The sequence below is a fragment of the Carcharhinus amblyrhynchos genome, chromosome 8, assembly GCF_965287045.1.
Source record: "Carcharhinus amblyrhynchos chromosome 8, sCarAmb.v2.hapA, whole genome shotgun sequence".
NCBI lineage: Eukaryota > Metazoa > Chordata > Chondrichthyes > Carcharhiniformes > Carcharhinidae > Carcharhinus > Carcharhinus amblyrhynchos.
In genome coordinates, this window is record NC_137331.1 from 23,132,339 (window position 1) to 23,155,025 (window position 22,687).

Consider the following 22,687-nt stretch of genomic DNA (forward strand, 5'->3'; position numbering starts at 1 on the left):
AACTGGTGCCTTGTCATCTCCCCCTCCTTCCTGGCTGTGTTGTTGAAATTCCACCTTTACCTCTGGACCTGGCTTGACCGATGCCTCATCTTCCCTCCCCGCTTCCCCTGTGCTTCAGAGCTGGGGTGATCTTTGTCCCCCGGGTCTGGCTGGAGTGGCCACATCTCTACCGAATGCCCACCTTTTAAGATTGGATTCTTGGCATGTGGTCGCATTACTTCCCTACCAGGGATATATAAAAAAAAACAGGGGGTGGGGGGATCAACTTTTGATTTCTCGGATACACCGGCTGACTGAGAGAGAGAGATATCGCTTCGTCTGGATTGTCACAGGCCAGAGAGAGAGAGAGAAGTCGAAATCTAATGCAAAACACGTCCAGCAAAAAAGAAAGCAGAAGAGGAGGAAAAAAAAACACACGAGCTATCTGAGCACCAGCAAGAATCATTGCCGAGAGGGAAGAATCCAGTCCAAGTTGGAGCGAAATCTTTTGATACCCGGGATTGTTCTGCACGGAATCTGATCGCGTTGTGTTTCTGTTTGTTTTTTCACGGATTGTGTGTTAAATACGCTTTTGAGAAAGAGTAGTTCTGGTTGGGCGGCTCTTTCCCAGAAGATTGCAAAGGTGGAGCGGTCAGAGGGCTGATGACGGACCTATTAATCCCTTTGATGAATGAAAAGAAGGCAAGAATCGTGGCGACATTGGTGTGGAAATCATGGAGATATTCTGATCGGGCTGGGATTCTGTGCGAAACTGCTGGGGATTAGTTTTGGTTGAGTTTTTTTTTGAAGACACACATATGTCCATGCATGTATAGTGTTGCAAACGGAGTTGGAATGTGGATGGTCTTGTGTTCCCAGCTTTGTTCCTGAATCCATCCATCCATCCATCCATCTTCCGTCATCCTGTCAGCCACGCATTGCTTAAATGGAATTAGTTTGGATTGGAGCCCCGTGCATAAGAATCAGACATGGTACATGGGCATCGGCTCAGATTGTTTCACGGTAAGTTCTGCCTATGCATTTCCCGGAGACGCTGTGACAGTCGATATCTGGATGGTTAAGCGACTGTAGACTTTGAACTATGTAAATAAGAAGGGACCCTCGTAGACGCGGTAGAAACCCCAACTGGACACTCGGTAATAGATGTAGCTAGCATCGAGGAAGGGCCACAGGATGGGGAGTGGAGAGAGAGAGAACAGGAGGGTGATTTCAGACACTCTTCTGACCAGTGCTCACTCAGAAAACCAACTGTCTCCCAAAAGACTTACAGTTTAGCCGTTTACTTCCCTTGGGACCTAGTCACCCATTTATTTACCAGATCAAATTGGATCTCAACTTCCTCTATTCCACCTGCTCTCAAACTCTCGAAGATCCCCCCCCCCCCCCGTAGCTCCCCAGCAAAGCTATGAGTTAGAACTTTTGAACTGGATTATCATTATTAACTTCTGGTTATAAGCTGTGAGCAAATTAAAAAAAACTGATGTGGGGAGGGAGAAATGAACATAGTTTATGCGTGTGTGTGTTTTTTAATGTAATTGTACTCCGGGGACCTTTCTGACATAAACACATGAAATCTCCCATTTGCGTGAATGATAAATATAATTACAGCATTAACACTGCAGGTGAGACATTTTTAAAACGCTCGTCGTAGAAGTGACATGAACTTCCACCTGCTGTATTAAAACTATTTTCTTGAACAGAGCTTCCAGTTAATGGTTGTAGGTAACTATTTACCCATATTAATGCAAGCAGCAGAACAAAAATCCCCGCGATAAATGTGTCTTTTTTTCCCTCCTTTCGCAGTTGTGTCAAATCTCATCCTACTAGGATTGTGTGTGTCAACAAAAAAGACATCAGGTAATATTTATCACTTTGCCCTTTCTTTCTTAACCGTGTTTTCTCCCCGCTGTTTTAATTATGATTGTAATCACTGGCAGCAGATAATGTCACTTTTTTTTTCAGAGTTTACTGCAGTGACCTGTCGAGCATTGAAATGACTCATATAGTTCGAAATGGCTACAACATTTTTCGAAATGCTTTGCCCAGCCATAGTTACTGCATGAAGCAGACACTGCAGTTCACTGTCTGCCAGAGTCGACTACAGAAATTAGTCAGAGTGGGAAGTGGTGGTGGCGGGGGGAGAGGGGGTGGTGTGGAGACAAGCATGTATTCTCTTGATAAATTCCTTCTGCCTGCACATGCCATTTTGAATATTAATTTTCCACTTGCTCATTGGTCGAACCTTCAATTGGTTATTTCTTACCCTTGATATTCCCTGAACTATTATCCCCAAATGTAACTATTTTCTCATCATAATCCGTTAACAGGTTCTCCTCATCATGTTCCAGCAAAATCTTTGCCCAAACTTGATACAGCAGTATGTATGTCTATGTAATATTGCCACCTGAACACTTGTAATTGGACAAAACCTTTCAATATGAATGGTGGAGGAGCTATTATGGGAATATGTTTGCTCAGAAGACCAAAGTAGGTGCTAAGTCTTTGCTGTGCTAATCAAACATATAGGTTTGAAAGCCTGAGTTTAGCACACAATTTTGATCCCAATTGTTCATTATAGTTTGTCTGGAGATGCTAAACCAGAAACTTGCATGTTTAGCTCTCAGGGGCTGAGCAGACCCTATTTTCAGGGGGCAGCACATGTGAGCTCCACTTCCAAACTTAACTCTGAAGGTGTGGAGTGTATTGGCCCACACACAGTAGCGTATTGGCTCTCAGGGACCAAGGAAGTGTTCTCAGATGAGGCACTGGAGGTCCTTTAGGGGGAAGTCCAAAGGAGAAGGTGTGCCCTGCAGCCTTGAAAGAGAATGACACCATCTTGCCTTCCTGTCCTTCCCTTCCTGCTGCAACTAGTTACTGCTGTGTCTTGTTTCTTGTCGTTATGGTGGCACAATGGTTAGCACTGCCGTCTCACAGTGCCAGGGACCCGGGTTTGATTCCCAGCTTGGGTCACTGTCCGTGCAATGTCTGTACTTCCTCCCCGGGTCTGCATGGTTTCAGGTGGGTACCCCAGTTTCCTTCCACAGTCCAAAAGACATGCTGGTCAAATGCTTTGGCTATGCTAAAATTCCCCTTCTGTGGGAACATGCACCGATTGGAGTGTGGTGACTAGCAGATTCATTGCAGTGTTAATGTAAGCCTGCTTGTAACATTAATAAATAAGACTAAACTATCATTCCTCACCCAGACTAAATAGTATCCAGAGCAAGATGCCCATGACCAAGCATTCCCTTTCGCCTGGAAGCTCCTTTAGATTCTCCGCTAAGGTAGTGCAGCACAGCAATTATTAGGTGACGTTCTTATGGAATTTCTGGATATGGGTTGCTAGAGTGTTGGTGAAAGCTTGACAACATGCCCATTGTATTTCAGAAGTCTTCTACAAAGTTCCAATAGGAAGTGAAGGTAAAATGATGAATATTCCTTTAAGTAGCAAATGGAATCCACTTCAACACCATGCTTACTCCTAAACTGTTGGGACAAGTACTAGCTAGCAAAGTTCCATGTACACTTTTCAATGAAGCATTTTATGTTGTTAACAAGTCTTTGGGTGGCAATTTCTCACACAGACTTCAACTCCTTTACAAAGATGACTTTTTATGTTAAACCAGAGCGAAATTAGCATTTCAAGCACAAGACCACCTCAGAGGTATCTGAATGAGCTGCCAAAAATTGTCCCCTGTGAGTTTTGAAGTGAATTACTTTCACTAATCCTATAAATAAAATGGCATACCAATTACCTGTATAAATCTGTAATCTTGCTTACAGTATGTTGATTTTGATATAACTGTGTGCCATAATTTGATATGGGGATGCCCACTGCTCCATCAGTTATCTACAGAGTCTGCCTAATATTGCTCCCTTATTCAATACTATAAAAACTTAATTATCTGATTTGTTTAATGAATTCACAGGATGTGGGCATCCGTGCCAAGATCAGAATTTATTGCCCACCCCTAATTACTATTGAGTAGGTGAGCTCTAGAACCACACCATAGAATCACTACAGTGCAGAAAGAGACCATTTGGCCCATCAATTCTGCACTGATTCTTCAAAAGAACATCCCATCCAGGCCCTCCCCTCTGCCCTATCCCCATTACTCTCACATTTACTGTGGCTGATCTACCTAACCTACACAATTTTTGAACACTAAGGGGCAATTTAGCAAAACCATCCACTTAATCTATGCATCTTTGGTCACTGAGAGGCAATTTAGCATGACCAATCTACCTTACCTGCACATCTTTGGACCGCAGGGGGAAACCCACGCAGAAGGGGGAGAACATGCAAACTCCACAGAGTTACCTAATACTGGAATCGAACCCGGCATTGTGAGGCAACAGTGCTAACCATTGTGCCACCATGCCACTATCTTCTTGATTGGCTTGTTAGGCATTTTTGAGGACATTTAAGGAATCATACAGCAACCAGATCAGAGTAAAGATTGAGATTTTTCTTCCTTGTAGGACACTTGTGAACCAGATCAATTTTTATGACATTCCGGGAGTTTCATGGTCAGCATTAATGATTCCAGCTTTTAATTCCAGATTTGTTTTTGTTAATTGAAATTCCTCTGCTGCCATGATGGGATTTAAACTCATGTCTCTAGATCATTAATCCAGGTCTCTGAATTTCGAGTCTAGTAATATAACCACAGTACTGCAGTACCCTCAACTAGATTTATTTAGTGTTTATTAGACATGGCTTGATGAAAAATTATAGTTGTGTTTGTTGACATAGCAATTGATTGCACTTCAAAAAGTAATTAATTGTACTTTGGAGCTTCCCTAGGACGCAATAAGCTGTCATATAAATTTGTTCTTGATATCTCCTATTTTGCCTCAGCCCTGCTTCATATTTGGTGAGCCTGTGTTCTCCCCCACCCTTGACTCACCTGTGCACTTCAGACAAAACCCTAACCCTGCACTGATGTACACCCTATACCTGGCTCTAATAGGTTGATGACTCACCTCTTCTGATCAAAGTATGCGAGATTCATTAGTGCTGTCGATAAATAAGTTTTACTGAGTACCAGTTTGACACTGACTCTGATCTGTTTACAGACAAATCAACTTCTTCAAAGTCAGTGCAATGTGGCTCTTGGATCAAGAATCCAGATGGTGGCTTCTTCACATCTCCCAATTATCCAAACAAGTATCCTCCTGACAGAGAGTGCATATACATCATTGAAGGTATGAATTTCACATAATACATGCTGCAGCTAAAGTAATATGAGAATGTATGGATTGTTACTGATAAAATTCTCACAAGAAATTTAATCAGAACATAAAAAAACCCCTTTTTTTTTGTCTTGAACAAATCCAGCTATTTCTACAGTGAGGGCAGCTTTAAACCTTAGATTAAAACTGATCTAATTTTCTGACATAGAATCAGTATGCACTTTCACAACACTTACCAAGTATTTTGCAACAAAGCAAAGCATTTTTAATCATACTCATAATTAAAATACATTTTTACAACCTAAAAAAGATTCTTTCTGTATTCCACAATATCTTTATTAAGGTTTTCAGGAGTTGAGTGAAAGCAGCTCTCTTTTACAAGATTATTTTACACTGAAAGGAATTGAATATATAAATTAAATTGATCATATCCTCATTACAGGCTAATTAATGTGAGAATATTTCCCATATTGCATCCACGTCATGGGCTTATTATTGGCAATTGATCATCAGTTTGACGCAACATGAAATAAACATGCAACATATTTCAACTTGTAAAAGCAACAGATAGTAACAGTGTATGTCCTTTATAACTGAGCTTTCCAAACTTGGGCTTGCAATACCAATGGGTTTGCAAGATGAGACTTTGGGGTCATGAGCTCTGAGGCTGCTGTGGAGCTTGGACTGAGAGCTAACAGATATGAGGCATTAGCATTTCTTTTTCCCCAGTGGTAGGTACGGCCTAACCGTCTGACTGACTCTTACTCCAAAAAAATGAAGAGGTAGGTGATTTTGTTGAAAAAAAAACCTCAGTAGTTTAACATCCCCAGTCCCATATCTTTGTCTTCGCCCCCTGCTTCCACAGCTCTATCCGTTCTCCACCTCAAACACTCCTCACTGCCCCCGCCCCCCCGCCCCACCATTCCCAATGCACCTCCACTACTACTCCCACAACTCTCTCCCCCCTCCACAATTCCAACCCCCGCCTGGCTTTCATTTTGGGGTCACATCAATTTTCAAGCCTCAAAATGGGGTAAAGTGCGAACATGTTTAGGAAGCGTTGATTCATAATTCATTAATATTGGTGTTATTTGAAATATTTACATTACGTGTTATCAGATTACATTTTACATTCAAGGTACCAATGCCATTATTTGCACTGAGTTAGCCTGGATGTCATGTCTTGTGTCATCCAAACACACCCTCCTTCTTCAGCACACTACACACTTGCAACATAATATGAATATTTCTTCGTTGTCTTTGAACTAATTGTTTGATGTTACCACTTAGCTGCTCCAAGACAAAGCATTGAACTTTACTTTGATGAAAAATACTCCGTTGAACCTTCTTGGGAATGTAAATTTGACCACATCGAGGTGCGGGATGGACCTTTTGGGTTTTCTACCGAGATTGGACGTTATTGTGGTCAAAATATTCCACCTTTTATAACATCATCGGGCAGATATTTATGGATTAAATTTGTTGCTGATGGTGAGCTCGAATCTATTGGATTTCTGGCAAGATACAACTTTATACCAGGTAATTCACAATTTATTTTCTCTTCAGAATAATAGTAACTGGAGTCAAGTGGGTATTTCTGTCTTCTGCATTTTCTCATTAATGGTGTATGCATGCATAAAATGTTTGGCACATCAATTACCTTTTTAACGTTGTGATGGAAAATTGACCCAATGCACTATTTATGAATAAATGTTAGTTACAAAACAATGTTCACATTCTATTTCATAATTGAAAGATTATGTTTTATTCCTTGCTGATACAGAATAGGCACACTGAATGTAATGCTGTCTTATAATGTACTTGATAGGGAGTTTTGACATTAGTATAGAAGAGTTACATCAGTACTTGTTAAAAATATATTAAAATTGGATATGATTGCATGTGGAATTTCACTGTGGATGAAAATAGAGGGAGATTAATAATCTGACAGGGCATTTCCTTTTTTTTGTATTTATTTGTGTTTTAATATTATTGATTAATTAAATTGATCATGTAGATCTCCAGCAAGCCAATAGTTTTTTTTTCAATATATTATTTAACACTTGTGTTTTTACTTCCAATTAAATCTTTAACTTTATGAGGGAAAAAATAGCCTGGTATGAAACATATTATTCAGCGGTAATTCTCTTATTGCTGGTGTAGGAATGTGGATTAGCATCAGCAGTTTTCACTGCTTTCCCATTGTATTAGATAGTAGATCATCGTTCCATGAAAATGAACAAGAAGTTTCACTCTGTTACTTTCAGGTGAGCTTGAGTCTCACTGAGAAGAGATTGTATTACCGATGATACCTCTTACAGACTGACTCTCTGAAAAGCTGTGTATCATGTTGCATTAGGCTGCATCTTAAGAATTAACTTAGGGCAGGTTCTAATTAATGTTTTAACTAAAAGAAACAAATTAATTTACATGTTACAATATTTAAATAAGATTGAATTAGTACCACACATTAAGCTGACAAATCTTTATAAGTAATTTCCCTCCAGGTACAAAAAATCTCCAGTCTAATCAGTTGCTGTTGAGTTGCTCGGTTCTATTCATGGAAGTCATTTCTCATGGAGAGGATAAAGGGAAAGTCAAGGAACTGGATGTTTCTTGTGATTGAAATATTGTGTGGATGCAATTAAAATGGTCACAATTTTTATTAAAATTGTTCAGGAATGATATTTTGAGGAGGGCAGAAAAAGCAAGGATTATTTTCATCACAATGATGTTCTGCTGACTTAACTATTGATGTGCTTTGATGATTTAGATAATCACATCAAATCCTTGCAAACAAATACATTATGAACCAATACCTTTCCAAGTAATTCACCAGCAACACTTCCTATAATCAGGTATTGAGTTTTTTAAAATATAAAATGGCAACAAATTTGGAAGAAATGTTTCAGAAAGTCATTTCATAGAGCCACCTAGTGACCACAACATGAAACCATGGTATGACAGTTGACATAGGAGAATTGCATGGGAAGTGTTGTAAATTGCAATGATAAATGTTGACACTGAAACATGATGTAAAATTGTGGCACAGGAAGTGGGGCTTATGAACAGGAAGTGTGTACTCTAAGCAAGATTTTTATAATATATACACTGCATTTTAGTGCATAAGATTTGTGACAACATCTGGTGCATCAAATAAAACAAATGTAGATTGGCACCAAATTGGTGCTGTATGGCACTTCTGTGGATGAACATGTTGGCTATGCATATTCATTACTGAATTTATTTACACTATAACTTAGAAAATATGTTTTGTAATAATGTAATATTTTCACATGGGAATGCTCTGTCATTTATTTAAACAAAGATATTACCTTTTTGATTTTAATATCTTGAAGTAGATTTTGATTCTGCCATAATATAAAAGCAGTGAAAGGAAATTTGCAGCCCATTTTACAACATTCAATTTTTATTTTAGTTTTATAATGAAAGTTAATTTAGCGTTAATATACCAAATGAAAACACTTAGACTTTAATTCCAGCAGGTGCTATCTTTTCATGGTTTATTTAATCAAAATAAAAGTCAAAAGTGGTACATTTTACGCTCATTTGAACTGACCCTAGTGGGAAGGAGCTTTGCTTAATTTTTCTACTTTCTTTCCCCCTGATATTTTGAATTATGCATTCTTCAAATTCCTAATGCTTTCTCCCATCTAATGCATCATTTCTCAATCTGCCAGACAGCCAGAATTTCTGTTCTTGCCGACTGCCAATGTTATTTTATAGCAAGCAGTTAAGAGGGCACAGGAGCAATTCATGTTGACCAGGTCTTTATTTTTTGATCCCTCATTTCTGTTTGGAACATAGCTAGTTGACCTGAATGGGATAAGCACCTTACTGTGTGTGGAAGTCCAAAAAGGACTCTCACCTTTCTATGGCACAGAACAAGAGAGCATTATATACTGTATCAATGAACTATGACTTGACTTCAGAAATATCCCCAATTGTTTTTATTTTGGTGAGATGCTCCCAACACTTCACCAAATTACAGTCATGCAAATGAACTATTTATGCCCATTATCAGATTTTGTTAGAGACACCATGGCTCGCAGTCAGATATATTTGGAATTTGCAGTTCAAAATATACATCATTATTCAGACATGTCAATTTGTTTCTTCCTTCAAGGTACAGCAGGCAATTGATATCATTTTCCACTTCCTTTCTCCTTTCATGTTATTATTAAATGTTCTCTACACTGAAATGTTGGTACAGTCATTGAATAGTGTGATTTGAAACTTCTTAGCTTTTGATGGTTTATGCACATGTCTTGATGTTCATTACAGTCATTTGCTCAGAATCTTGTTAAATTCGTCATCTTCAAGTATTTGACATGAATTCCTTATTGAAGATAAAAGGGATTTTCCAGCTGCATGTGCCCAGCCAAGGCCAACAGACCTTTATATGGTCCACCAAATATTTTATCCCGCCTGCTACAATTCCCACGGCAGGTAGGATGGGCAAATTCCGCCCAAAGGTAGAAATGACCTTGTTGGATTTTACTTACCAACTTTCACCCCATCTCTTTGAAAGCACCTAAAAATACTAGGTTATGACTCAACAGATATCATCACTTTACTGAGTAGGCCATTTTCCACTGGTGAGAGTCAGTAAGCATTTTTCACTATGAGGAAAGAAAATGGAGATTATCATAGCCAAGCCTGATTCTTAGTTCATCTGACCTGCACATGTACTTACACCAGGATTCATTAGATACTGATCATCTGTGAGTTTATCAAAGCCAGCTTTATTGGCTGGCTTTTCCAGGGTTTAGGATACCTGACAGCAAAAGAGAGGTTGGAGCTGCCATCTTAAGGTGATTGCTTTTTATAGCACTTCTTGTGGGCCAAGGGGAGTGCTCCCCCTGCTCCCTGAAGAAATTCTGAAGCCTCTCCTCTGCTGATTGCACACTCTCTCAAGCCTCTGCTGAGCCAGTCCTGAGATTGCGGCTAACAAGGATTGTCCCAGATTACTCCAGGATGCAAATGCTTGCTGCTGATACTCTCACTCTGCAACCAGACAGACAGTTTGTTTCTTGGCTGACTGCTTGGTGCGGGAAATGGAAGGAAAACTTATATCGAAGTCTTGCCATCAATTTTGGCAAGAGCTATACTTCTCCAGTCTCTTTATTTATTCTATCAAAAGTGCTCAGATTTCCCTAGAACTTCCTTCCTCTGCCTTTAATTATTGGAGTGCTATTTAGTGAAGTAATTGCTAAGGTTAGCATGAAATAAATTACACTATATTAAAGATCGTGCAGGAACAGAGACCTGGGTTTTTGTATCCAATGACCTTTGAAAGTGGCGAGACAAGATGAGAAGCTATTAAAAATGCACATGGGACTACTGACTTTATATAAAGAAAAGCCTAGAGCACAAAGAAAGTTTAATAAAATACTGTCTAAGCCCCAGGTGAAGAGGAGGTTCACTAGAATATTATCAGGGATGTAGAATTTCAGTTATATGGAGAGACAAGAGAAGCTGGGATTCTTCTCCTTGCACCATAGCAGGTTAACAGGGAATTGATAGAGCTGTTTAAAATCATGAGGAATTTTGATAGAATAAATAAAGAGAAACTGGCAGGGGAGTTGGTAACTAGATGATTCTGATTTAAGATAATTAAGAAACAAACCATATGTGACACTACATGTGACATAGAGTGGCACGGTGGCAGAGTGGTTAGCACTGCGCCTCACAGCGCCAGGCACTCCAGTAATTAAAGGGAGAGGAAGGAAGTGCAAGGGAAATCTGACAAGGCTAGAAAAGCACAGCTCTTGCCAAAATTGATGGCAAAACTTCAATATAAGTTTTCCTTCCATTTCCCGCACCCAGTAGTCAGCCAAGAAACAGGCTGTCTGTCTGGTTGCTGAGTGGGAATATCAGCGGCAAGAGTTTGCATCCTGGAACAATTTGGGACAATCCTTGTTAACTGCAATCCAGGTTCAATTTCAGCCTTGGGTGACTGTGTGGAGTTTGCATGTTCTCCCCGTGTCTGTGTGGGTTTCCTCTGGGTGCTCGGGTTTCTCCACATGGTCCAAAAATGCTAAATTGACCCTAGTTTCAGGGGGATTAGCAGGGGATTAAATACGTGGGGTTATGAGGATTGGGTGGGATTGTTGTTGGTTCAGGCCTGATAGACCTCCTTCTGTACTGTAGAGATTCTATGATTTTATGACTATTGGGAATGGACAAGGGACTAACTCCTTCAAAGAGCCGGCTGATGGGCTGACTGCCCTCCTTCTTTGCTGCACCATTCTGTGATTGTATGAGGTTTTCAATTGTTCTCAATGGGATAGAATCCAAGCAGCTAATGTTTATTTTCTTTTGAAATGGTTTATTTATTTATTAAGGCAAAATGCCGATTCACGATTTCCAAGTATTACCTCAGAATGGCTGGAGAACATGCTTCCACTTTTGTAGTGCGGAATGCTTTCTTCTTCGCCATTAAGTTAATTATTTTTTTTCATTTCTGGTGCAGAGGGGAAATTTCACATTTCAAGCACAGACAAGTTTATTAATGGCATATCTGGCACTGATGTTCTCTATCCCTTACTCAAGGGAATATAATGCCCCAATGTCATTTGTGGTGCCATGTAGCAGAACATGTTATTCTAGGAGAATGAAACATGAAATATAGGGGAAATATTTTGTGAATAAATATGTGTATGTATTTAATTTCATAAATATAATTATATATAATATATCATATTGTATATTTACTATATACGTAGAAGAAAGCTGTTGCATTAAGAAAGCATCTTTTATAACATTAGATCATTCCAGAGCTTTTAAAATCAATGCGATATTTTTGAAAAGAAGTCACTGTTGTAACAGGAAATGCAGTAGCCAGTTTGAACACAGTAAAGTCCCACAAACAGCAATGAGACAATGACTAGACAATCTGATGTTCTTGTAATGTTGATTGAGAGTAATATTGGCCAGGGCACTCATCTCTATTACTCCTGTTCAAAATTGTGCCATGGTATCTTTAATCAGGGGGCAGTGGAGCTTTGCCTTCACATTTTGTTAAGGTGGTAGTGCCACGCAATGTGCAGCTGAACCTCAGTACAACAGTGAAGTTTGAACTTCAATTATGGCCTGAATTCTCTGGCCATTCACGCTGGTGGGATTCTCCAGTCCCGCCAGCAGCGCACCCACGCCATAGGTTTCACATTGGCATGGGGTGAAGTCAGTGGAAATTCCCATTGACAGCGACAATCCTGCCGCTCGCGAACAATGTGCCCACCCCCCTGCCAGCAGGGAACAAGCAGCTGGGAGGCCAGAGAATCTCATCCTAAAATAAGAATAAGATCTGGACTTCCAACTTTCAGAGGCCAGCATGTTATTGTTGAGGAAAGGTTAACATTTTGATGTACAATTTGTTTCCAGTTACAAAGCAAGGATAAGACATTCTCATGTTTGGTACTTTTATCCAAAATTAGACAGATGTAAACAATAATGACCTTCCAGGCAAAATACATTTCTAACTTAATGCTACTAAAAGATTGCGCCTATCAAAGATTTGGTTGATCTAAATGAATAAGAAAAGCATTTTTGGGTATTAAGCTTTTGGAAGATTATTAAAATTAATTCTTGGGATTTGAGTATTACTGGCATGGCTGACATTTATTGTCCATCTATATTTGCCTTTGAAAAGGCAGTGGTCAGCTGCCTTCTTGCATTCCATCAATCTGTACCTTGAATGTATTCCCAAAGCGTGGTTGGATAGAGTTTTGCAGGATGCTGACAAGGTGACGTTGAAGGAACAGCAGTGTCTTTCTAATTAAGGCTAATGTGTGATTTGGATGAAAACTTGGAGGTACAAGTGTTCTCATGTGCCTGCTGTCTATGTCCTATTAGAAGGTAGAAGCTGTGCATTTAGGATATGCTTTCAAAGAAATGTTGGTGAGTTACTGCAGTGCATCTTGTGCATCAGATCGTACAGACAGCAAACATTGTGTGATCATGGTAAAGGGATTGATTATTTAAGATGGTGAATGGGATGTCAATTAAGTGTGCTTTTTGCTAGATGGTGTTGAACTTTTTGAGTAGTGTTGCAGTTGTTGCAATCATCCAAGCAAATGGAGAACACTAATTTGCACTGTAACTTGTAGATATTGGAAATTGTTTTAAGGAGTTAGGAGGTGAGTTAATAGATGCAGAATACCAAAGACTTGCTCTTGTAGCCGCACTATTTATGTGTGGCTGGTCCAATTCAGTTTCTGGTCAAAGGTGACCCCATTATGTTGATGTTGGGGAATTCAATGATGGTAATAGCATTTAATGTCAAAGAGAGAGGATTATATCCTTTCTTATTAGATGTGATCATTGCTTGGCACTTGTTTGGTATAAGCATTACTTACCACTTATGAATCGAAGCCTGAAAACTATAAGGGTTTGCCACATTTTCTGAAGCGGAGTTGCAAATGGAACTGAATACTGTACAATCAGGAAAAAATTGAGAAGGAACTATTCAATTCCAAGTCGGATCTGGAATTAATTAACTTAATAATGATTAAGATTTCAATGTGTTGCCACCATGGTGATAGAAGGGAAAGACATAAAAGGACTTTCTACCACAAAGATGAGTGGCTATTGATCATTGTGCAACATGATGAAAAGGCTGTAAATAGAGCAAAGGGTATAATGGGCTCTGAGAAATGAGGATGGATTTGTTTCGATCCGATAATATCACATCTCGACTACTTATGTTCTCACCAATTAATACATTTTATCACCACATTTGTGTACAATATCAAGTTTAGTGTTGCTTGTGAAAGTGTCCTGCCACTAACTGCTCCGTCAGTAAGAAAGTAGCACTTTTTCTATAGCCAGCTGGGATACACAAGAACTGCTATTCAATTCTATAATTGTGATCTGTGTCAATCAGGATCTCCTTTGTGGGAGTTGCTTAAGATTTATTTGAGGCAGAATTAACTATCTCTTATGTAGGGCCACATTTTGACACCAAGCCTCTGTTCAGTATTGAAGAACATCCTTGTAATGCCCAGTGAGCTTTATAGAAACTCTACGTGTAGAAGGAAGCCATTCAGCCCATCAAGCCTGCATCAACAACAATCTCACCCCAAGCCCTATGCCCACAACTCCACACATTTACCCCGCTAATCACTCTAACCTACACAACCCAGGACACTATGGGCAATTTAGCGTGGCAAATCAATCTAACCCGCACATCTTTGGACTGTGGGAGGAAACCGTAGAACCCAGGGGAAACCCACGCAGACACAGGGAGAACATGCAAGCTCCACACCAGGAGTTCAGGCCAGGAATCGAACCCGGGTCACTGGAGCTGTGAAGCAGCAGTGCTAACCACCATGCCACACCACGTTGTTGGAATTTGTGAAGTTTTTGAATTCACCCTCATGATTTCTGCCTTGGCAAGCAAGATCAAGATGGCTCTTGGAATGTCAAAGAAATACACAAATGAGGACGGACAAGGATATAAAGCAGATATGACCAATAATTAGCTGGTTATGTATAGGGTGGGTGCAGGAATTGCAAATGTGCTGTTCTTGTGATCAATGTTTGCTGAATTCACCAAGTAGATCTATCAATTTTGATGCTATGGGAAGCTTCAGACATGATTCTGTACTATGCCTCAGAGAAATTGAAATCCCGTCAATCAATTCTCCCTGAAAATGCAGTGTATACATATAGGAAAAGCTTACAGCAGGTTAGGTGCACAATGGGATATCTACCAAATGCATCAATGCACCAACTGGCATAGTTCTATCACATGCATGCATGTTTGGTCGAAGATTGCTCCAACAAGATGCCCATGCATGATTTCGCCATTAGATTAATTGAATTCCAAGTTCACAGGAGCAAAGTTGGTTTGCAAATTGGAATCCAACACAGGTTAGGGTAGGTTCTTTTGGCTTTCAGATTGCCATTTAGAAGATGCTACTTTTAGAGATTGCCGTTTGGTTCTTCCATAAGTAAGGAACTGTACGAGCAACATATGATCAAAATCACAGAAAATATCCCTGGATGAGTACGCACCGTTGATGCTACTGTGTTGATGGGCAAAACCAAAAAAGAGCATGACTAAAAATGTACAGTTGCTGATGGCAGGAGCTTGTTGCAAAGGCCCCATCATCAACAGCAAGAAATTCCAGCCAAATGTAAATCAGATTAACTTTTCAGCCTTATTTATTCAAATTCCAGGATCCATTCTCAACCGGTTAAACTCAGAGATGCATGAGACATACCTACTCCCAGGACAAAGAAAATTTTCAAAGATCCCTCAGAACTATCAACTTCTTAGCGTCATTCTTTGCCAATAAAACACCATCACAAAGCAAGGTCTTAGGGAAGAATGTTCACTATGTGTAGAAGAAATCACCAACATGTTTTCAAGTCACTTAAACAGGCATTGTCAGAAGAAACATGTGTTCTACAATACTGTGACCCAAGAGAAGAGATGGTTTTAGGGGTTGACACATCACAATAAAGGTTTGGAGTGTGCACTATGCAAGATAGCAAACCAATTGCATTTAGCTACAAAAGTCATTCATAATCAAAATCCAATTATTCAAACATAGAGTGCGAGACACTCACCCAGGTAATCTCTATCAAATGATTCCACATGTATCTATTTGGCAAAAAATTCATTGTGGAAACTGACCGCCAACCATTGGAAATGATTTGGTGCAAACCACAGACAAGTACACCATCAAATTACACCATCCGCTGGTAAAAATACAGAGGTATAACTTTGTTGCAAACTGAGTGGCAAACTAGTTACTTCAGACACATTGAGCAGGTTACCAAATCCGACAATTTCGGATATCTGAAAATTTCACTTGCAATTAGTATGTGCAACTGATTGGTGTAGATATCAACGTCAATCTAATGAATTTGGTCAACACAAATGCAACCAATGTCAGGAGTAGATAACAAATAATGCACGACTGAAGTCATTATGGAGAGTCGTTGTAGAAGGCTGCCTGATATGACACAAGACATGCCCGATACTCTGAGATGTTTTTGGCCATACAGAAATGAAATAGGTTTTTCAAAAGGCCTGGTTGTCAAAGGAAAACAATTGCTTGTACCTAAAGCTCCTCGCCAGGACATATTATCACAGTTACACCAAGGGCATATGGGCATTGAGTCAACAAGGCATATGGCAAGGGAAATTTTATTGGACAGGGATCAACCATGATTTAAGAAGTAATGAGAGTGTACAAAGCATGCCAGAGTCACCAACCACATCAACACAAAGAACCACTATAGCTTCATCAAATTTCACTGATTATTTTCCCAAGTTTCCAATCTCAGACAGTTGAAGGGCACCTCAAGGGAATCCATGGCTGACATAATGGGCAGGAATTTCCAGCTGCGCTTACCCCAAAACGGGAAAATTCTGTCCAAGATCAACGGCTTGATCTTGCACGATTCCCATGGCAGGTGGGGTGGGAAAATTCCATCCAGTGTGTGCAATGCTCAGTTTGTTCAATATGCCAAAAGAGATCATTTTAGATAATAGACCACACTGTACTGGCAGACCTTTTAGGTACATGTGTGCTAAATGGGGCTTAAACCATGTGGCAGCCCTGTCATATTAGTCCCAGCCCAGTGTTCTTGTCAAATGAATGGTTTGCACCATTAAGGCATTAATCATGAAGTGCAGATGATCAAATCAATCAGTGTGCATGTTACACCTGACAGCAACACTTTTAGGTATGGCCTTATCACCACCAGTGGAAATTATGTTCATAAAGCAGTTAAGGACAACATTGCTCAGCCATGGCTTATTCCCGTTCTTAGAGATCTGGGAGAAACTTCTGGAAAAAACAACGAAGAATGAAGAAGGCATACAACCAACATGCGGGTGCAGAACTCTCTAGCCTGTGCATAGGACAGAAGGTTCTGGTCACATATATCCTGCTCAGGAAGGCAGACCACCCAGAGAGGTATTAGAAGTGTGCAGTGAGCCCAGATCGAATAAGGTCACGATACTGAACAGTGTGACGTTAAGGAGAAACAGAAGCCAGTTAAGGGAATCGTACAATCGTATGTTGCCCTACACTCCAACTGCAACAAAATCACAACCAAAGAACTTGGAAAGTGAAATTGTGCAAGACCACCATGAAAATAATCAAAACTCCAATATTACCCAGGACGTCAATGCACGTTTAAGATAACACCAAAGTGACATGCCTAGATCTCAAAAATTTCACACCATCACAGGATTTGGAAGGATTAGCAAGCTACCAATAAATCATCAGGATTCTTGGAGTTTTTATCTCTTAAACAAAGATTTGCATAAATAGTCTTCATAACCATTCTATTGGGTATGTATATTTACTCTTAATGCGTATGATGCTGTCTTGGGGATAACACTATACTTGCTATTACTTTATGTAAATATACAAATGAGCAACTAACCAGGATGTAGAGCAGCATGTGATCCAGCTAGTCATGTGGTGTGGGGATTGAGATAAATTGTCTTGTAAGCAATGGTTGCTGAATCCATCAAGTGGATTTGCTTGCTGATTTGATTTGATTTATTACTGTCACATGTAATAGTATACAGTGAAAAGTATTGTTCTGACACACTATGTGGACAAAGCATACCGTACATAGAGAAGGAAAGGTGTGAGTGGAGAATGTGGTGTTACAATCATAGCTAGGGTGCAGAGAAAAATCAACTTAATGCAAGGTAGGTCCATTCAAAAGTCTGATGGCAGCAGGGAAGAGTAGTTCCCTAAAGCCATCCTGTATAGTATCTGCAAATAAACCAAACCTATGTTTCCCAGTATAGTATGAGACTGGTGAGCTTGTGCAAAGCAGATCTAGAAATGCAACAAGCTCCAAAACCCATTGCAGCAGCGAGAGCATTGAAAAGTGACAAATGTATGGTCTACTTAAGTGAAGTTTCCAATACAAATGTCACTTCTCTTCCCACACACGCAGTGACAAACTAAATGGAAGCAATCTTGATGCATCCTAAATATGTCAAATAACTTCAAACATGCATCCTGTGATGGTGTTTGAATAGTACCGCTAAGGTCTGCTTTACCATGAAATTCTGAGCATTAATATAACAGACCTCTTCCATATAATAACTATCTTTCATCAACCCCTTTACGACTATGCCCTTTTCGAACTGACCCTTGGTCCTTTAACAAGTAATTCTTCTTCAAAATTGTTATGATCTTCAGGGATGTCAGTGCTCCAAATATGTTATGTTCCTTAACTGTATTAAGTTGACCACTGCTTATAGTGGAATATGGCAGATGGGCCATATGAGTACATTTACTTTGCCACTGCATTGTCATTAAAGGCACTATTATGAGGTTGTGCGCAATGAACGTATACAAACATGTTAATGTGACATATTGTGCAAAGCACAGAACATAACGTTAATAGTCTGCCTTTTGCAGTCAGCACTGACAGTCAAAGAACAAAGAAAAGTACAGAAACAGGCCCTTCAGCCCTCCAAGCCTGTGCTGATCATGATGATGTGGAGATGCTATCATGGGGTAAACACAGTAAGAAGTCTCACAACACCAGGTTAAAGTCCAACAAGTTTATTTGATAGCAAACCCACAAGCTTTCGCAACGCTGTTCCTTCGTCAGGCGAGTGGAAAGTTCTGATCAGAGAAGGGCATAAAAAGGCACACACAGTTTACAGAATACTGATTAGAATACGATTCTTTACAGATAATCTGTGATTCAAATCTTAAAGGTGCAGACAATGTGAGTGGAGATAGCATTAAGCATAGGTTAAAGAAATGTGTATTGTCTCCAGACAGGACAGTAAGTGAGATGTTGCAAGTTCAGGCAAGTCACGGGGGTTACAGATAGTGCGACATGAGCCCAAGATCCTGGTTAAGGCCATCCTCATGTGTGTGGAACTCGGCTATCAGTCTCTGCTCAGTGACTCTGCGCTGTCGTGTGTCGTGAAAGCTGCCTCGGAGAACGCTTTCCCGAAGATCAGAAGCCGAATGCCCATGACTGCTGAAGTGTTCGCCAATAGGAAGGGAACAGTCTTGCCTGGTGATTGTCGAGCGATGTTCATTCATCCATTGTCGTAGCGTCTGCATGGTCTCCCCAATGTACCATGCTTCGGGACCTCCTTTCCTGCAGCGTACTGGTAGACAACGTTGGCCGAGTTGCAAGAGTATATACGTGGTGGATGGTGTTCTCATGTGAGATGGTGTCATCCATGTTGATGATCCAGCATGTCTTGCAGAGGTTGCTGTGGCAGGGTTGTGTGATGTTGTGGACACTGTTCTCCTGAAGGCTGGGTAGTTTGCTGCGAACAATGGTCTGTTTGAGGTTGTGCAGTTGTTTGAAGGCAAGAAGTGGGTGTGTGGGGATGAACCCGGCGAGATGTTTGTCTTCATCAATGACTTGTTGAAGACCCCAGAGAAGATGTTGTAGCTTCTCCGCTCCGGGGAAGTACTGGACGACGAAGGGTACTCTGTCCACCGTGTCCCGTGTTTGTCTTCTGAGGAGGTTGGTGCGGTTTTTCGCTATGGCGCGTTGGAACTGTCGATCGATGAGTCGAGTGCCATATCCTGTTCTTATGAGGGCATAAGAGGGCATTATGAGGGCATGGTCTCTTAAGAAGAGGATTTGGCGCTCGACTCATCGATCGACACGCCACAACCCCTGGGGGAGTGGAAGATCGCAGGACAGTGCTCTGGCAATGTCCTGACACTGGACCAAGCACAGCTTCCTATCACTGCTCCTGGCACCCTGACACTGCTCTGGCAATTGCACCCTGGCAGCTGCACCCTGGCACTATTCCCTGCCAGGCAGCAGCACTGGGGGTGCCAGGGCCCAGTGCCATGGTGGTAGTACAGGAACAATGCCATGTATAGTGTCAAGATGCTAGGGGACAGTGCCGGGGCAGTGCCAAGGGGGCTCCTCTGGGGAGATCATTGGAGATTTCTCCACATCCTGAGGAGGAAAAGGGGTGCATAGGCTGGGGTGAGGGGGTGGTTGTCCATGTGTGGGGGTACCATGTACATGTGGGGGTGTTCTTTTGTTTTTTTCAATTGGAGATCAGGGTGCCATTTTTAAAAGGATTCCCAGCATTGCCAACTTTTCCCAGTCCTACCCACCAGCGTGACGACATGTGACACACCACCATTTGTTTTTGCACAGAATGATGCACAATATGACAAGAAAAGCTAACTATGTAGCTCGAGAGCTGCAGGCCGGTTTCCTTGCCTCAGCCAGCACTCTGTACAAAAAAATGCCCATTATTTTTAACATTTAAAAAAAAGAATGGAATTTTGAAATGATGTTTTGAGGGATTGACACTCCACATATATGAACTTAGTTTTTCAGGACCAGGGACGTGATTCCGCAATTATTATTGCAGCATTAGATTCAAAGTTACACCTCATTTAAAGTGTTTCCAGTTGTACATGTAGTGAGAATTATGCATATAAAGTTGATGTTTGTATCAAATCACAAATTCTATACTGATTGCAATGACAAAGTTGCAATAGCACCCAGTGGTAGAGAAGGGTATGATTGCCAGTAACCTCTGGATTTCAATGTATGCAGGCACCAGATGTTCTTATTAATATTGCACAATAATGACAACATAAACTAATAGTTTCAACATCATTAAAAGTGCTATTTTGGGTGTAATGACTTCAGTCAGGCCATTGAGGTTGGCCAATTGGAGTATGAACTCATTGATTAAGGATTCAATGGATAGGCCAATCAGGCAGTCTTTGCCTTGTACTTAACTGGGAATGTCAGTTCCTCTGACACTCCAGTGGTAAACTACTAACCACTAGCTCTCTGTGTACTATTCTTTGAGTTGATAAATAAAGGGATTTTGGTGAAGCGACTTCCACTTCCGAAGACTTATTACCCACTGTAATATGCCATTAGTTCTATATAACCCTTCAGCCTTCTGAATTCAACTGCCTTCCAATCTCTTTCACCTAAACTACTGTTTTTGTTATGTCATATACCATATTTGCATTAATATTCTTACATCCATGAGTGCATCTGGAGCATATATGGAATTGTCAAAGTAATTTGAGGGTGAATTCAGGGAGACAGTGGGTGGGATATTCTGGCCACGATTGCCCTGAAACCGGAAAATCCCGCCTGAGGTCAACGGATCTTTCCATTGTCTGCCTCTTGCCTGCTCCAATTCTCAAGGCGGGTAGAATGGGAAAATCCGTTCCAGTATTCCTGACGGAAAGTCTTACTTAGGGGAGTACAGTTGGAGAATTAAGTGTGGAGGTCACCGTGCCAAAATCAAAGCATTCCAATTTTGCAATGATTGAAATCTATTACAGAGAAATCAGGGACATTTCGGACTGGAATGATTAAGCTCTGTGTACAGTTCGCTATGGGGCACAATGCCAGGAGGATGAACTCACTAAATTTATATATAAAACATTTTGATTATATTTTACAGTAATAAAGAACATTATCAATGGATAATATAGACTGCATTGTATGGTATAAAAAATAAAACCGAGCTGGCAGATACAGAACAATAATTGAATTGCATACTCATGATAGGATTATAAACCACTTGAGTTTGACTCTTGTAGTTTATACATCATGAGAACCACAATTCAATTACTGGTTTTATCTTGATGCCGTCTATCTGCTATCAAGTGTGGAATCTCTCTATGCATTCACTTTCTCTGCATTAAAAGCATACCCTAAATTATCATATATCGTAAACAATGTAAGTGGAATGAATTGGGGCTGAATTTTCCAACCTTGCCCACAGGCTGGAATCCCTCAATCCCACTGCAGAGAAATTAATAGATTTGCTGAACGCCAAATTTTCCGTTCTCACTGTCAGTGGCAGCAAGGCATGAATGGAAGAATTCCAGCCTGTGTGCCTGAGTCAGATTTAGATCACAAAACCACAAGATGTAGCAGATAAGGAGCAGAAGTAGCCACTCAGCTCATTTAGTCTGCTTCATCATTCATTGAGGTCATGACTGATCTGATGTAATGATCCTCAACTCCACTTTCCTGCTTTATCCCCATAACCCTTGATTCCCTTACTGATTAAAAATCTATCTATCTGAGTCTTGAACATATATAATGACCCAATCTCTGCAGCTCTCTGCGGTAAAGAATTCCACAGATTCACTGCTGTCTGATGAAAGAAATTCCTCTTCATCTTTGTATAAAATGAGCACCTCCTCTCAGCCCTCCCCCATACTCTGAGATTATGCCCTCCGGTCCTAGACTCTCTCACAAGGGGAAACAACCTCTCAGCAACCTGTCCAAGTTCCTTGATCATCCTATATGCCCTGCTATTTGATTCTGTACAATCATAATTCCTATTGTGCAGAAGGAGGCCATTTGGCTCAATAAGGTTGCCTCTCATTCTTCTAAATTCCAATGAGTGGAGGTCCAAGCTATTTAACCTTTCCTCTTAAGAAAATTACTCCGCACCCAGGATCAACTTAGTGAACCTTGTTTGGACTGCCTCCAATGC

General features: G+C 40.5%; 1 protein-coding gene across 2 annotated transcripts in view; it reads left to right on the forward strand.

Annotated features, from left to right (window-relative positions):
- Window positions 1–261: 261 nt before the first annotated feature.
- Window positions 262–22,687, forward strand: part of neto1l (neuropilin (NRP) and tolloid (TLL)-like 1, like) — a 219,083-nt gene continuing 196,657 nt past the window's right edge. For both annotated transcript variants that reach the window (XM_080193774.1, XM_080193775.1), the window contains exons 1-4: window positions 262–1,002; window positions 1,804–1,857; window positions 5,080–5,208; window positions 6,487–6,735. In XM_080193774.1, coding sequence (XP_080049900.1) covers window positions 969–1,002; window positions 1,804–1,857; window positions 5,080–5,208; window positions 6,487–6,735 — 466 coding nt within the window. In that variant the 5' untranslated portion in view covers window positions 262–968. The remainder of the gene's footprint in view (window positions 1,003–1,803; window positions 1,858–5,079; window positions 5,209–6,486; window positions 6,736–22,687) is intronic.